The 15,581-nt window shown below is 39.9% G+C and overlaps 1 protein-coding gene across 1 annotated transcript; it reads left to right on the top strand.

The window, feature by feature from the left end:
- Positions 1–14,369: 14,369 nt before the first annotated feature.
- On the top strand, positions 14,370–15,459 carry LOC103558847 (vomeronasal type-1 receptor 4-like). Its single transcript, XM_008532071.2, has one exon. The coding sequence runs from the start codon at positions 14,513–14,515 to the stop codon at positions 15,413–15,415; it is 903 nt and encodes a 300-aa protein (XP_008530293.1). The 5' UTR covers positions 14,370–14,512; the 3' UTR covers positions 15,416–15,459.
- Positions 15,460–15,581: the final 122 nt, after the last annotated feature.

Here is a 15,581-nt window from a genome sequence, read left to right as displayed (position 1 = left end):
TTTTGATAGGGATTGTGTTGATAAATTTGGGTGGTGTTGCCAGATTAACAACATTAAGAGTTCTGATCTGTGAACATGAGATTCTGTTTAATTCCCTCCAATGAGGTTTTATAGTTTTTAGCTTAGAAGTCTTGAACTTCTTTTGTTAAATTTGTTCTTATGTATTCCTATCTTTTTGATACTACTGTAAGTGGAATTGTTTTCTTAATTTCCTTTTTGTATTGTTCATTGCAAGTGTATAGAAATAAACTGGTTTTTATATATTGACCTCGTATCCTACAATTTTGCTGAACTCATTTATTGGTTCTAACAGATTTTGGTGTATTTCTTAGGATTTTCTATATAGAAGATCATATTATCTGCAAATAGAGATAGTTTTACTTCTTTCTTTTCAATCTAGATGCCTTTTATTTCTTTTTATTGCCTAATTTCCCTGGCTAGAACCTCCAACAAAATGTTGGATAGAAGTGGTGAGGGACAATATCATTACTTTGGTCCCAGTCCTGATCTTCGTGAGAGAGCTTTTAGTCTTTACCATTAAATATGATATTACTGTGGGTTTGGGCAGGATTTTGTCAAACACTCTTCCGCATCTCTTAAGATGATTATGTGGTTTTGGTCCTTTATTCTTTTAACGTGGTGTATTATATTGATTGATTTTCAAGTGGTGAACCAAACTTGCATTCCTGGGACAAATCCCACTTGGTCATGGTGTATAATCCGTTTTTTATGTTGGCAGATTTGGTTTGCTAATACTTTGTTGAGGATTCTTGTGTCTATATTCGTAAGGGATATTGGTCTGTTGTTTTCCTATGGTGTATTGTTCAGGTTTTGGGATCATGGTAATACTGGCTTCATTGAGTGAGCTGAGAAGTGTTCCCTTCTCTTCTATTTGTGGGGAAAGTTTGTGAAGGATTGGTGGTAATTCTTTAAACATTTGGCAGAATTCACCAGTGAAGCCATTTGGACTTGAGCTTTTCTTCATGAGAAGCTTTTAAAATACTAATTCAATTTCTTTACTTATTATAGGTCTATTTCAGTTTTTCTATTTTCTCTTGAGTCAGTCTTTGTAGTTTGTGTCTATCTAGGAATTTTTGCATTTTATCTAGGTTACCTAAGTTATTGGCATAAAAATTTTCATTTTCTCTTATAATCCTTTTCATTTCTATAGGATCAGTAGTTATGTCCTCCTTTTCATTCTTGATTTTAGTAACTTGAGTCTTCTCTCTTTTTTTCTTAGTCAGGCTAGTTGAAGGTCTGTCAATTTTGTTGATCTTCCAAAAAACCAACTTCAATTTTGCTGGTTTTCTCTATTGTCTATTTCATTTCTTTCTGCTTTAATCTTTAGTCCTTCATTCTTTTTGCTTTGGGTTTAGTTTGCTCCTCTTTTTCCAGTGTCTTAGATGAAAGGTAGGTTATTGATTTGAGATAATATATATACATATATATATATATTTATTTATTTACAGGTATAAATTTCCTTCTGGGCACTGCTTTCACTCGATCCCCTAAGTTTTGGTATGTTGTATTTTAATTTTCATTCATCGCAAAGTATTTCCTAATTTCCCTGTGATTTCTTCTTTAATTTCTTGGTCATTTAGGAGTGTGTTGTTTAATTTCCACATATTGGTGAATTTTCCAAATTTCCTTCTGTCATTGATTTGTAATTTAATTCTATTGTTGTTAGAAAACATACTTTGTATGATTTAAATCCTTATAAGTTTATTGAGGATTGTTTTATGGCCAAGCATGTGATTCTGTCTTGCAGATTGTTTCATGTGTATTTGAAAAGAATGTGTCCTCTGCTGTTGTTGGATGGAGGGTTCTAGAGGTGTCTCTTCTGTCTGATTGGTTTATAGTATTGTTCAAATCTCCTGTTTTCTTGCTGATCGTCTGTCTAACTGTTCTGCCAACTATTGGAAGTAGGGTGCTGAAGTCTGCAACTATTATTGTCGAATTGTTTATTTTTTCCTTCAATTCCGTCAGTTTTTGCTTTATGCATTTAGGAGTTCTGTTGCTAGGTCATATATGCTTATAATTGTTATGTATTCTTGATGGATTGATTCTTTTATTGTTATAAAATGTCCTTCTTTGTCTCTAGTAAGAATTTTTGTCCTAAAGCCTATTTTGTCTCATAGTAGTACAGCCACTCCAGCTATATTTTAGTTACTGTTTATCTTATACATCTTTCCATCATTTAACTTTCAACCTATATGTGTTTTGAATCTAAAGTGTATCGTTGTGACAGCTTATAGTTGGATCATGCTTTTAAAAATGTCATTCTTTTAATTAGAGTGTTTTAATTAGGGCCTTTTAATTAGAGTGTTTGACCCATTTGCATTTATTGTAATTACTAAAAGTAGGCTTTATGTCTGCCATTTTGCTATTTGTTTTCTATATATCTTTTGCCTTTTTGTTCCTCTATTCCTCCATCAGTGCTCTCTTTTGTGTTAAATATATCTTTCTAGTTTACTATTTTAATTTCCTTGTTTCTTTTAATATGTATTTTTGAATATTTTCTTAGCATTTGCCTCAGACCATACTTTCTTGTTTCTTTGCATATCTCATAATATTTTTTGTTGGAAAGGGGACATTTTGACTGCTATAATGGGCAACTGTGGAAGTCATATGCTCCCCTCTCCCCAAAGTTTGTTTTTCTTGCTGTTTGTTATAGTAGTTATTTGTTTAGTGATTTTTTATGACTTTTCCAAATGAATTCTGTGAAGTCTGTGTTCTTTGTTGCTCATGGATACTGAAATCTCTGCTCAGTTAGTTTATGGATCAGCTAATGATTAGACAGAGATTTCTGAAATACTTGGAACCAACATGTCTCCCAGTTTCCCTGAGGGACTGTGTGTGTGTGTTGGGGCACACTTTCAACACTCAGGCAGTTTAAAACTCTGCCTTGGCTTTCACTTTCTGCTTGTGCAGGGCCTCAAGGTCATCACAAGGTAAGAGCTTAGAACTTTCTCAAGTCCTTCCTGGGTGTGCACACAGCCTTGGGCATGCTCATAGCTCTGTGCGTGCGCATGGCTTTCTGGATTCTGAGAATATGTCAGAGATTTTCAAAGCTTCTCTGGACATCTCATTCTCTAGCTCTTCCTTTGAAGATTTTTGGTTAGTATATTGTTTGCCTGTATCGTTATCCATCACTTCAGGCAGCCAGGAAGTTAAACAGTTGCCCATAATTTCTTTTGGCAAACGCAACACCCTGTGAGAAGGCCTTTTTAACTGGGAAAACTCTAAGTCAGGTCAAATATAGACTGCCTGGCAAGTGAGGTCTTCCAGGGATCCACCAGACAGGTTGAATAATGATAAGTCTTTGTGAATGTGGCTTCGAAAGAGCTCCAGCCCTTTTGTACCGCTCTGGTGACTGCAAGTCTGTTTGTTTTCCCTGAGAATGAGAGGTGCTCATTTTCAAGGCTACTGTGAAGTTGGATAAAAGGAGATGAAACAAGCGTAAGTTAAAATACCATAAATCTCACCATTCTTATTGAGATTCAACCATTTTTCTGAATACATGCTTCTCACATTGCTGCAAGCCTTAGATTATTTTCCAGAATTATCAAAAAGTTGATTCAGGACTTTTTTCTTTTTTTTGGCAAGTCTTCTCATTAATTTCATGGAGGAGAAAAATGTTGGTGGTCCTTACTCCACCATTCATGCTGATGCCACCGCTACTATTTTTTCTTATGATATAGAAATATTACTGTGCACACTTGCCCTTGTCTAATGTGATGAAAGTGGAGATGAGAATGTCACATGATTCCAGAAAAACATTGTGGCAGTCATTTGGCCTGTTTGTAACTGTTCAGTTTCTCCTCCTTCACACTCTGTTAGGCATCCCCATATGACATACTTTGAGCAGAAGTGACAATGTGTAATTTGTTCCTTCCCTTCCCATTGCTGTAGCGATCATGGAAACAGGTTTAGAGATGAACCTCCATCAGACTGGGTCCTTTAGTGACTAGAATGAGTATAGCTTCTTGTTGATCCATATTGGACATGTATTATGAACAATACGTACACTTGTGTTATGGTAAAGCACCAAGATTTTGGGGGCTATTTGTTTTTGCAGCAAAACTGAGCCTATCCTGAGTGGTATAAATGGATAAGAGCATACTTATTTGTGGAAATGAAGAGTATTTCTACATGTTCTGTGTGGCTGGTGGGTCTGTGTTGAAAGAATATAAAATAAGGTATGATTATGAAATAAACCATAGTAAAAAATAATGACCAGTAAAATACCTAAAATTCAATGCGTTAAACAAGACAGATATAGGACATATATGAAGTGAACTGTATAAAATCGTTTCAGAGAACATAAAACAAGGTCTGCACACATAGAAAGCCATGCCATGCTTTTGAGTAAGGAACTTAATAACTTAATCATATAATTTCTCCTAGAATCTATAAATTCAGCATAGTGCCAATTAAAATCCCCAAAGGACTTTTTAATTGAGTAAAATAATCTTATAGCTTATATAGAAGAATAAACGTCTTGCGAAAAGCAAGAAAATTATGAAAATAAAGAAAACCGAGGGGGGTTAATCTTATCAGATATTTAAACACACCATAAAGCCTTTGTAATAAAGGGAGTGTAGTATTGCCCTGTGACTAGGCAGATATGTCAGGGACATTAGAAACAGAGCCCAGAAAAGATGTGATTTTAGTACATACAAAGGTGGTATTTGAATTTGGTAGGAGGAGAATGGTTTATTTAAAAAATGATTCTGGCATAGCTGGAAGGAAATAAAGTATGATTCCTATATCTTGTGATATAGAAAGCAAATTCCAAATGGATAAAATACCTAAAGACAGAAAATCGACAAAAATCTTAGAAGAAAATTGAAGAGATTTTACTTACAATTTTGTGATGAGCAGGTCCCCTTAACAAAGATAAAGAAGCTCAAATCCATATAACAAAATATTAATGTATCTGACAATATAAAATACATATGCAGGGGCCAGCCTGGTGGCGCAGCAGTTAAGTTCGCATGTTCTGCTTCAGCAGCCCGGGGTTCGCTGGTTCGGATCCCGGGTGAGGACATGGCACCACTTGGCAAGCCATGCTGTGGCAGGTGTCCCACATATAAAGTGCAGATGATGTATAAACAAGGCAGTGGGCAAAATTATAGCATGCAAAGCAGATGAAATATGGTGATACAAATAAAAGAACAATAACCAAGGAGAAGATTGGGCGAAGGATATAAGTAGACAAAGTATACAATCGACCATCTAGGAGGCCAATAAACATATGAAAAGATGCTCTGCCTTTAGTATCCAGGGAAATGGAAATTAAAGTGACAATGAGACATCATGGTGTATCCATTCATTGGCAAAACCAAAAATGACTCATAAAGCGAATGCTGGTGGGAATGCTAGGAAAGGGATCCTCTCACATGTTGCGGGCGGCAATGTGATTTGTTACAGAAATTTTGGAAATCAATCTGACATTATACATTGAGATGAAAAATACGCATACCTTTCAATCCAGAAATATGCTTTGAGTCCATTCTATGGAAATAAAAGTAGCAGTACATAATGACATCTATGTGATATTTTCATTATATCAGAGTTTGTGGAAGCAGAAAACTGAAAGCAATCATAATTCCCGTTAGCGAATGGCTGGATAAATTGTGATACATCAAGTTTATGAAATACTATGCAGATGGATAAAAGAATGAGTTAAATACAAGCCAAACTTGATAAATTACCATTATGTAGTGTTGTGAGAATATCAACATGAAGAAATGGGTGTATAATGTGACACACTCTTTGTAAAACAAAGACAGAAGTCACGTGTGTGTGTGTCTGGTGAGTGTGTCTAGAGACACCCAAGCACACATTAGTACAAGGATCCTAGTATAAGACATAAAACAGAGGACCTAGGATTATGCCGGAACTTCCTCTTGTTTACACTCATGAAGGTTATCACAGGTCTTTAAGGTGGAGGAGTTAGATATGATATTAGAAACTATAGTATGATCTTCATGTTTAATGACTTATAACTAGGTATAGTAGATTCTTTAGTGTTCTCATCAAAATAAAAACTCATGACCAATATATCAAAAAATGTTGCACAAGGGGCTGGCCCCATGGCCTAGTGGCTAAGTTTGGTGTGCTCCACTTGGGCAGCCTGGGTTCAGTTCCCGAGCTTGGACCTATGCCACTCGTCAGTGGCCGTGCTGTGGTGGTGACCCACATACAAAACAGAGGAAGATTGGCACAGATGTTAGCTCAGGGTGAATCTTCCTCAGGAAAAAAAAAATTGCATGATGAAAAAATATAATGAAGTAAAAAGGATTGAAATTTTAACAGGTTTTTGTTTTTAATAAACTTTTAAATAGAAGCATAAAATACAGAAGAATGCATAATTAATAAATGCATAGCTTGATGAATTTTCCAAAGTGATTATGCCCGTGTAACCAACACCCAATCAAGGAATAGAACGTGAACAGAATCCCGGAAATTTCCCTTCATGCCTCTTCCAACACTAGCTCTTTCCTCCTTCCCAGAGGTAAACGCTATCTTGACTTCTAATAACCTAGATGAGTTTTGCTGGGGTTTGACCTCTGCGTAAGTGAAATCATGCAGTATGTACTCTTTTGCGGCTAGCTGCTTTTGCTCAACATTATATGTGGGATATTCATCCAGGTTTCTGGATCTAGCATCAATTCATCCATTTTATTACTCTACAGTATACCTCACAGCCTATTGCTGGAGGAATTACACACACTCTGTGTGACTCCATTGGAAACCATTGGAAGAGACTCTTGCCAGTGTGTACCTAGTTTCCTTGAGACTTTGTCCCATGTACCTCTTCCCTCTGATTTTGCTTTGTGTCCTTTGATGAAGATAATAAATCATAGCCATGAATATGACTAGATGATTAATTCTGTGAGTCCTCTTGGTGAATTGCTGAATCTGGGGCGGAGGAAGGGGGTGGTGGTCTTGGGGACCTCTGATACAGTTGGTGTCAGAAGTGGGATTGGCTAGACTCTTGACTCACTGAAATTGAGCAAAAGCATTGTTTGAGAAAAGGAAATGGAGATGAAGGGGTGTGGTATGATGAACCTGTGGTGCCTGGGTGACTATGGAGTCATCCATGGTGTGAAACAGCACTGAGGTGCAGTCTGTTGTGAGAAGCAAAGTTACCTATGGAATGTGAAAATAATAGGTCATCGCCAGGACAGGTGGCTCACTGTATGCCCCAGCTGCTTTTGGCCATGCTGCCTAAAGTGAGGCGGGAAAATGCAGCCTGAGAAAGTTTTTGTTTTTGTTTTCTCCTCTGGAAGGAGGATAAAGGACTTCTAAACCCTCCTCCCTCTTTCTCCACTTGCATTCCAGCCAGGATTTTCCCTGAAAGCTGTAATGTTAACCTGGTAAATGCTAAGTTTACTGCTAGAAGTTTGAGTAAATTTTCAATGAGAAAAAAAAAAGGGAGATTTTAATTGCTTTGTATCTTGTTACTCTTGCATGTGGATATATGGCAAAAATTGATATAAAATGTTAAATGCTTTTTTTTTGAGGAAGATCAGCCCTAATCCTCCTCTTTTTGCTGAGGAAGACTGGCCCTGAGCTAACATCCGTGCCCATCTTCCTCTATCTTATATGTGGGATGCCTGCCACAGTATGGTTTGATGAGTGGTGCCATGTCTGCACCCGGGATCCGAACCAGCGAACGCCGGGCCGTCGAAGCAGAACGTGCAAACTTAACCGCTGCGCCACTGGGCCAGCCCCTAAAATGTTAAATGCTTTTAATTGTGTAAGTGTTAGAAGGATCATGGTAAAAACTGCAAAGAAAAAGCGTTAGTGGGACACAACTTCCTTGCTTTTGGCTACTGGTGGGTGGATTAGAATTGAATTATTTGCTTACTGGAAACAGAAGTCTCCATAGCTGATGATTTTTTTATTATGATTTCTGCCCATTGGAGTCTCAGGAAAAAAAGGGACAATATAAAAAGAGGCAGCCTCTAGATGGAGATGCACTTTTGTGGTTTCAAGAAGCAGTTTTCAGTTTGCTAATGTGCTCTTGTGAAATGGTACAATCTGCTGACCTTTCGAGGCTGACGATTTCCTGGCCGGAGGTGCATATTTTGAGTGGTCTTGTTTTGGACTTTGACCAGGTAAAAAGAGCTCAGGAAAATCTTGCTTGTCACTCGGGCTTGAAGCATGGCTGTCTGACTCTGCAGTGTCTTTGCTGCTGCTGAAGAAAATCTGCTGGCTTTTTAAAAATCCTGGATTAACAGATCCCAATTGCCTGGTCCTGACTCTAAGGGAAAACCTGATATGAGCTCTGTGCTGAAACTGAAAGCAGGTGCACGCTCAAAAAATAGAACTCGGACTCTGCGAGTGTTACCGATTTAGGACATCCCTCTGTGGGGGCCAAACCTGTGACAACATCGTGCATGCTGGCAGGACCATCTGGGTCACCTACAGATGCCCACAGGAAAGGGCTGATTCAGGACTATCCAGAATGGAGCTCCTGATCAGCTGTGTATTTCTGAGGCAAACTGATTGCTTTCCTAACTTGTGATTCCTGCCTCCAAGCTGCAAAAAGGAGGAGGAAAACATCTCACAAATGCCAGCATCGAGGAAACCCGGGAGAGAGAGAGGGCGCTAATGATCTTTTGTTTTCCCAAACTGCTGCATGTGCTTTGAATTCAAACTGACTGTTGATCCTAAGATGACACCTGACAGAACTGACCAGCGGACAGCAGGAGGGGGCCTTGGCTCCTGCACGTTCTGTGGAAAACATCTTTGGATGTTGTCCACGCTCGTGAGGCGGGTGAACTGGTGTCATGGAAAAGCAAACTGTGTGGAACCGACACTGCCTCAGGCATTCCCTCTGAAAGCAAGGACTGTCTACGCCACTTGGACTGGTCTGGCAACCCCGGGGCGGGGGGTGGGGGGGGGGGCCCAGGGCAGGAGGCCAGAGGGGGCCCTGTTAACCTCTCCTGCCTGACCAAGCGTGTCCTCCTTGAGGTGCCCTATTGTAAACGCTCTGCTTCCGGAGGGACCACGTGTGGCCTCTGGGCTCGTTCTTCTTGTGTGTGTTGTGTCCTGGTGCTTCTTCAGCCCTGGCAGACTTCCTGGCCAGCTTTGGCTTAGTGACCAGAGCACGCTGGGCCTGAGTTGATGCCTCAGGCTGGGCGAAAAGTTTCACACAGAAACTTGAGAAGGAAGCCTCCAGTTGGGTTTCTTTTTGAAGTTTGTCAGGGTACCTTTGCTCGGGGTAAAATCTGAATTCTCAGCCTGTTTCTGAGTTGAGACTGGCAAATACCCCAAGGGAAGAAGTCGCTGTGAATCCTCAGTGGCGATTGACCACACCCTGGAGAACTTTCCAATCTCACCTCCTGTTCTCCCTAAGGAGACTGTCATTTAAGCACCTGGATACCATGGGGAGCTCAACTCTGGTTCTCTGAGGTTTTGGTTTAGTTATTCAGCCTCTCGCTCTGCCAAGTTTTGCAATTCAGCCAATGTTTTAAGTAGGAAATTAGTTTCTTGAAGCCCCCTCAAGTCTCCAGTTGATCTCTCCATTCTCATACGACTTCCAAAAGTTCTGCCGGTTTCTCTGTGTCTCACCAGCGCCCCATGCCTGGGCCGAGCCCAGATTCCCAATCTTTGGACCATGCCCAGAGTTCTCAGAGGACCCCAGAGAGACCCGAGGGTCCTCAGCATTAGTCACTGATTTGGCTTTTCTAGTTGCTCTGAGCAAAAGCATTGGCTTGCTTCAAGCTACTCCATCCTACCCAGACATGAAGGTCTCCTGTTTTTCTGTTCACATCAATTTTATGGAGGTATAATTCTCATACAGTAAAATGCACCCCTGTCAGTGTGCAAGTCAATGAGTTTTGACACATGTATAAGCCCGTGGAGCCTCTACCACAATCAAGATATAGAAAATTTCCACCACCCAAAATGTTCTGTCACGTTTCTCTGGAGTCGGTTTCCCCTCCCTCCTCAGCTGTAGGCAACTCTGCAACCACTGATGTGCTTTCTGTCACTGTCGATTAGTTTTGACTTATTTAGAATTTCATACAATTGGAATCATGCAGTGTGGACCCTCTTGTGCCTGGCTGATTTGTTCAGCAAAATGTTTTGAGATTTATCCATGTTATTGTATCAGTCGTCCGTTCTCCAGCAGAATTCTGTTCCATTATATCATTATTCTCAACTATCCTCAAATCTCTTTTTTTCATCTCTTTTCAGATATGCTTGTTTCCTGCATCACAGAGAAATTGAAGTCTTCTTTTGAGAAATCCCTCTATTTCCTTCCACAATTCAGAATAACCCTCACTTTACACCCATTCTTTTTTCCTAAATTTATGTTAAATGGGTGATATATCCCTTTTTAAAACGGAAATTAATTTGTTTACTTATGCATGGATCCCACTTTTTTTTTTTTTTTACTAATAGTGGACTTCGAGCAAATGAATGTGAAATATATATTTACTGTAATTCAACAAATCTTGGTCTACCAGCTCTTACCCGTCAGTATTTAATCTTTTTTTTTTTAGAGAGAATTTTTTTTCTTTTAAGATTGGCACTTGAGCTAACAACTGTTGCCAATCTTCTTTTTATTGCTTTTCCTGTTTTTTTTCTCCCCAAATCCCCCTAGTACATAGTTGTATTTTTAGTTGTGGGTCTTTCTAGTTGTGGCATGTGGGACACCGCCTCAGCATGGCCTAATGAGCGGTGCCATGTCCGCGCCCAGGATCCGAACCCTGGGCCGACGAAGCTGAGCACGTGAACTTAACCACTCGGCCACGGGGCCGGCCACCCGGCAGTATTTAAACTCTCCCCTTCACCCCAGGCAGTTCCGATCACTCCTTTACAGTTACATTTATTGATAGAGTGATCCGTACTCCTGTCCGTTTCCTCTCCCCCGTGCACTCTGAGTTCATAGGAAGTTGACTTCCCATCACAGCCCCATCTGATTTATTTTATATCTAATTTATTTATAAGGGGCTCTCTGTCAATACTTGCTACCTTATTTAGATGTCCCCCACACTCTGAAAAAAGGTCTCTTTTTTCTTACCAAATCTTTATTAGGTGGAATTCATCAAGGTCTTTAGGAATCTGAGAATTCTCTTCTAGGAAATACACCCCTCAGAGATTTTCAGACTATAAACAGGATCATGTGTTTATTCTCTAAGCTCTCACTTTCTTTTGGCCTCACAATTATTTGACCTCCTCCCTGTAGGGAGTGCAGAAAAATGTTTTCTTCCATTTCCCTCTGACAGCATCTTGGGATATTCTCTTTAAGCACGCCTAATTGATTTGGATAATTAGTACGCTGAGAAAAAAACGTTTAGAGATTTTTCTTGGAGGCACTGTCGTTGATGCTAGAAATAACATAATGATCACAGCTCTAGAGAGATGAGGTCAGGAAAACCAAACCTATAACCGAGGGTTCATCTTTTCCCTCCCTCGACAAACCTGGTAAACATTGGGTCCAGAATCCTGGCACAAAGCTTACTCAGGTGAGTGAAGCTTTATGTCTGACTTAGAAACTGTCTGGGAAAGGAAAGGGGTGAATATTCAGAGATGGGAATCTGTACCACGTCTGGACAATCAGACCTTTTTATGAGAACACACACGAGTCCCTGACAGGACCTGTCTTTACCACGAAGGGGCGTTCTCCGATCTCTGCAGATTCTCTTCCTTTCACCCACTTGCCTACAGTGTCCCTCGATTCTTCTCCTGCGCCAGTTTGTTCCACATTTTCTCCTCTTTTCTTTGATTAAAACTTCTTAGTCTGTGATTCCTTAAGTGTGGGGTCAAGATGAGTTAAATGTATAACGGAGAAAATTACAGACCTGGCTCACCTAATCTTAAATAAATGTTAACATCTTTTGCTTCCACTGGACCGTGTCTGGGTGAGACTGAAGTTGGGAAATTCGTTTATACTGAAAAATCCTCTGTGTGCCCTACATGAAAATTTTAAGATATTGTCTGAGTTTTCATTAGAATTGGTCCACAAGGAAATTACATGTTCTTGTAGATTCTGATCTTCACATCAAAATAATACACCGTGGAATAAATGCCAGACACAATTACAGAAGAAGGCGTGCTTATCAGTGAATATTCTCCCGGGTGGGTTCTCATTCCCAACAGCCCACTTGGGTCTAAGACTTGGATTCTGAGATGCGATATTGGTCCGACAGTCAGACATCTGATGTGGACCCTGCCTTCTGCTCTGAGTTCCAGGGCAGCATAAAAATCCTGAAAGCAAACATGATGGGGCAGTGGCTGGCACAGGGTCAATGCTCATAAGGATTAATGATTTAATGACATCTCTGAACCTGGGGTACACAGACTTTTGGGAGGCATCGTCACACTTTTTGCTCAAATGCGGAGCCCACACAGGATTCGTCATCAGCCACCATTGTCTCTTAGTCAGCTGCACCTCTGCTGCTATTTCTGTCTGCGTGTGGGTGTCTGCTTCCTGCTGTTTCTGACGTGTTTTTTTTGCCCTGAAATTCATTTGTCTGTAAGATTTGATTTGGCATTTCAACTGTATACTTTACACAGCATTCACCAGTCTTTCTTCTTTTTTCTTTAACACTACTTTTGTGTGTGTGCGTGAGGAAGATTGTCCCTGAGCTAACATCTGTGCCAATCTTCCTCTATTTCGTACGTGGGATGCCGCCACAGCATGGCTTGATGAGCGGTGTGTAGGGCCGCAGCTGGGATCCGAACCTGCCAACCCTGGGCCTCCAAAGCAGAGTGTATGAACTTAACCACTATGCCACCAGGCCGGCCCTAAGTCACCAGTTTTTTTGGTCCCTCATAATGAACAGTTATTTTCTCATTTGCTGGACTTCCTATTTATAATTTTTCTGGACACTTCATTCTGAACCATTGATATGTTTGACTATTCTTCTTTTGTACCACCCACTTTAATTGCTGTAGTAAGTTTCAGGAAATTGGGTGGGTCAATCCACTTAATCTTTGTTATTTTTAAAAAATGGGGGGCCGGCCCCGTTGCCAAGTGGTTAAGTTCGCGAGCTCCGCTTCGGTGGCCCAGGGTTTTGCTGGTTTGGATCCTGGGCACGAACATGGCACCGCTCATCAGGCCACATTGAGGCGACAATCCACATGCCACAACTAGAAGGACCCACAACTAAAATATACAACTATGTACCGGGGGGGGGGGGATTCGGGGAGAAAAAGCAGAAAAAAAAAAAAGGAAAAAAAATGGTTTGTGTATGTTTGAGGATAAAATGTTGGGAGAAAAGGCTTGGGTTTTTCTCTGCAATTATAGTTAAATTTTGAGGCAAATTGTCTAGTTCCTGAAAAATTCTCCTGCTATTTTGATTGATGTTGAATTGAATCTACACATTTGAGGAAGTTTCAAATCTTGATGACATGTTCTATCTTCCCTTCCGTGTACGTGGAATTTAGTTCCACTCATTCAAGATTTCTTATGTGCTATTTAATTGTTTTGCTTTTGTATTTCCAGTACAGTAAGACTTTGAAAGTGTTGATGCACAACATGTTTTTAAGTTTTGCATATCTGTGTAATAATTGAGCAAATTATTATGTTACTCCTCCCAAAATATTTCAGGTGGTTCTTTGAATGTAACATAAAAGTAATCTAATTTTCGAAGAGGAGTAGCTTTTTCCTGCCGTTTTATTTACCATCAGAAAAATACTGAATAATTGTGTGCCTGTGGTCACGTTATTGTTTTTCGCCAGTGAAACGAGATTGCTTCTAATGTTTGTTGTTGTGTTAATCACGTGTAGTCTGGGAATATATCTTTGTTATGTTGTATTATTATTAAAACATACTGCTCACATCAGGTTAGGTCCTTGATTCAACAGTTGTATTCAAAAATCGTATTGGTTGCTAGAAAGATAATGTTGGACCAACAAAGAGTATTTGATGGGATCCAGTGCAGCCTAAGGCACTTGAATCCCTGTCTCCCAGAAAGGCCAGGCTCTCCCATAAATGAAAACAAACAAAATTTTCAAATCAAGCAAAAATATGCAGTTTTGAATAACACAATTCATAAGCTTAGTGCCCTGTTTTTAACCAACGAGTAGAAACAGCTAATATTTCTGCATTCCATGTTAAGAAATCTATTAATGTAAAGGACATATTGAAATAACTTTTGACATGAAAATAACAACTCCATTCATTTGTTTATTCATTTATTAACGTAATAAATATTTCCTGATGGCCTCCTAGTAACAGATTGTTCTAGACCCTGGATATGGACTGGAAACAAGCTAGACATTCCAACTTTCATGCATCTCATATTTTTATTGGAGGAAATTGTCTTCCTTCAATAGAAATAAGATAATTTCCGTTGAGGGGAAGCAGCAGTTAGGGATGGATTCTTATATGTGACAATAGAATAGGGTTTCCAGAAAAGAGATTTTAAAGAATATATGGCGAGAACAGTATTTCACTTGACTTGAAGAAATTCACGCGTTCCTTCTGTTTCTCCCCAGGTCCTGCGGATCTGAGCAAAATCATCGTCCCTCTGCCACTGAGGAAATGATTTCCTTTGACTTGGCAATAGATATGGCCATCCTTGCTCAGACTGGAATAGGGATGGTGGGCAATGCTTCACTCCTTTGTCATTACATCTGCTCTCTTTGTAGGAGGCAGAGATTGAGACCATTAGAGCAAATAATTAACCATCTTGCTTTAGCCAATACTTTGACCCTGCTTTGTGGAGGAATTCCTCGAACAATGGCGCCCTTTGGGTTGAAATATTTCCTAAATGATGTCGGCTGTAAACTAGTCTTTTATTTTCATAGAGTGGCCTGGGGAAATTCCCTCAGCACCACCTGTCTTTTGGGTGGCTTCCAGGCCTTAAGTATTAGACCCACAAACTCTAGATGGGCAGAACTCAAATTCAAATCCCCAAAGCATATTAATTCTCCATGTATCCTGAGCTGGGTGTTTCATTTGTTGGGAAATATCATTGTTCCCATGAGAGTGACTGGACAGAAGAATCACGGAAATAGCAGTGTGAAATTAAATCTTGGATATTGCTCTCGTGTGTTTATTAATGCAATTACAGAATCAATATGTTCAGTCATTTTCTCCTCTGTTGATGTTATTTGTTTAGGACTCATGATATGGGCCAGTGGATCCATGATAATTTTCCTTTGGAGGCACAAACAGCGAGTTCAATACATTCACAGCACTAGGCGATCCCCCCAAATATCCCCAGAGACCAGAGCCACAAAATCTATCCTGATACTTGTGAGCGCTTTTGTCATATTTTATTCTCTCTCTTCTGCTTTTGAAATGTATGCCTATCTTTTTGACAACCCACAGTTGTGGCTTGTGAACACCAGTGTGTTTCTAGCATCTTGTTTTCCAACTCTCAGTCCCTTTTTGCTCCTGAAAAGTGACACCCACATCTCCAGCCTCTGCTCTTCCTGCTGAGAGCATTGTACAGTATTCATCCATCCATTCATCTCGTGCTGGGAAGGGCCTGCTCTGTGCCATTCGTGTTCTAGAGACAGTGGTGAACAGCGACAGCGTCTGCTCCAGTAAAGTCTGTGAATCCAGACATCAAATAAACAATTACACAAATAATTATATACTTACA

The sequence above is a fragment of the Equus przewalskii genome, chromosome 9 (genome assembly GCF_037783145.1).
Source record: "Equus przewalskii isolate Varuska chromosome 9, EquPr2, whole genome shotgun sequence".
Lineage (NCBI taxonomy): Eukaryota > Metazoa > Chordata > Mammalia > Perissodactyla > Equidae > Equus > Equus przewalskii.
The sequence above is the reverse complement of the archived record's forward strand: the minus strand, read 5'-3'. Positions and strand labels throughout refer to the sequence as shown.

Coding starts and splice junctions, on each gene's coding strand:
- LOC103558847 (XM_008532071.2), top strand. CDS start 14,513: ATGATTTCCTTTGACTTGGCAATAGATATGGCCATCCTTGCTCAGACT.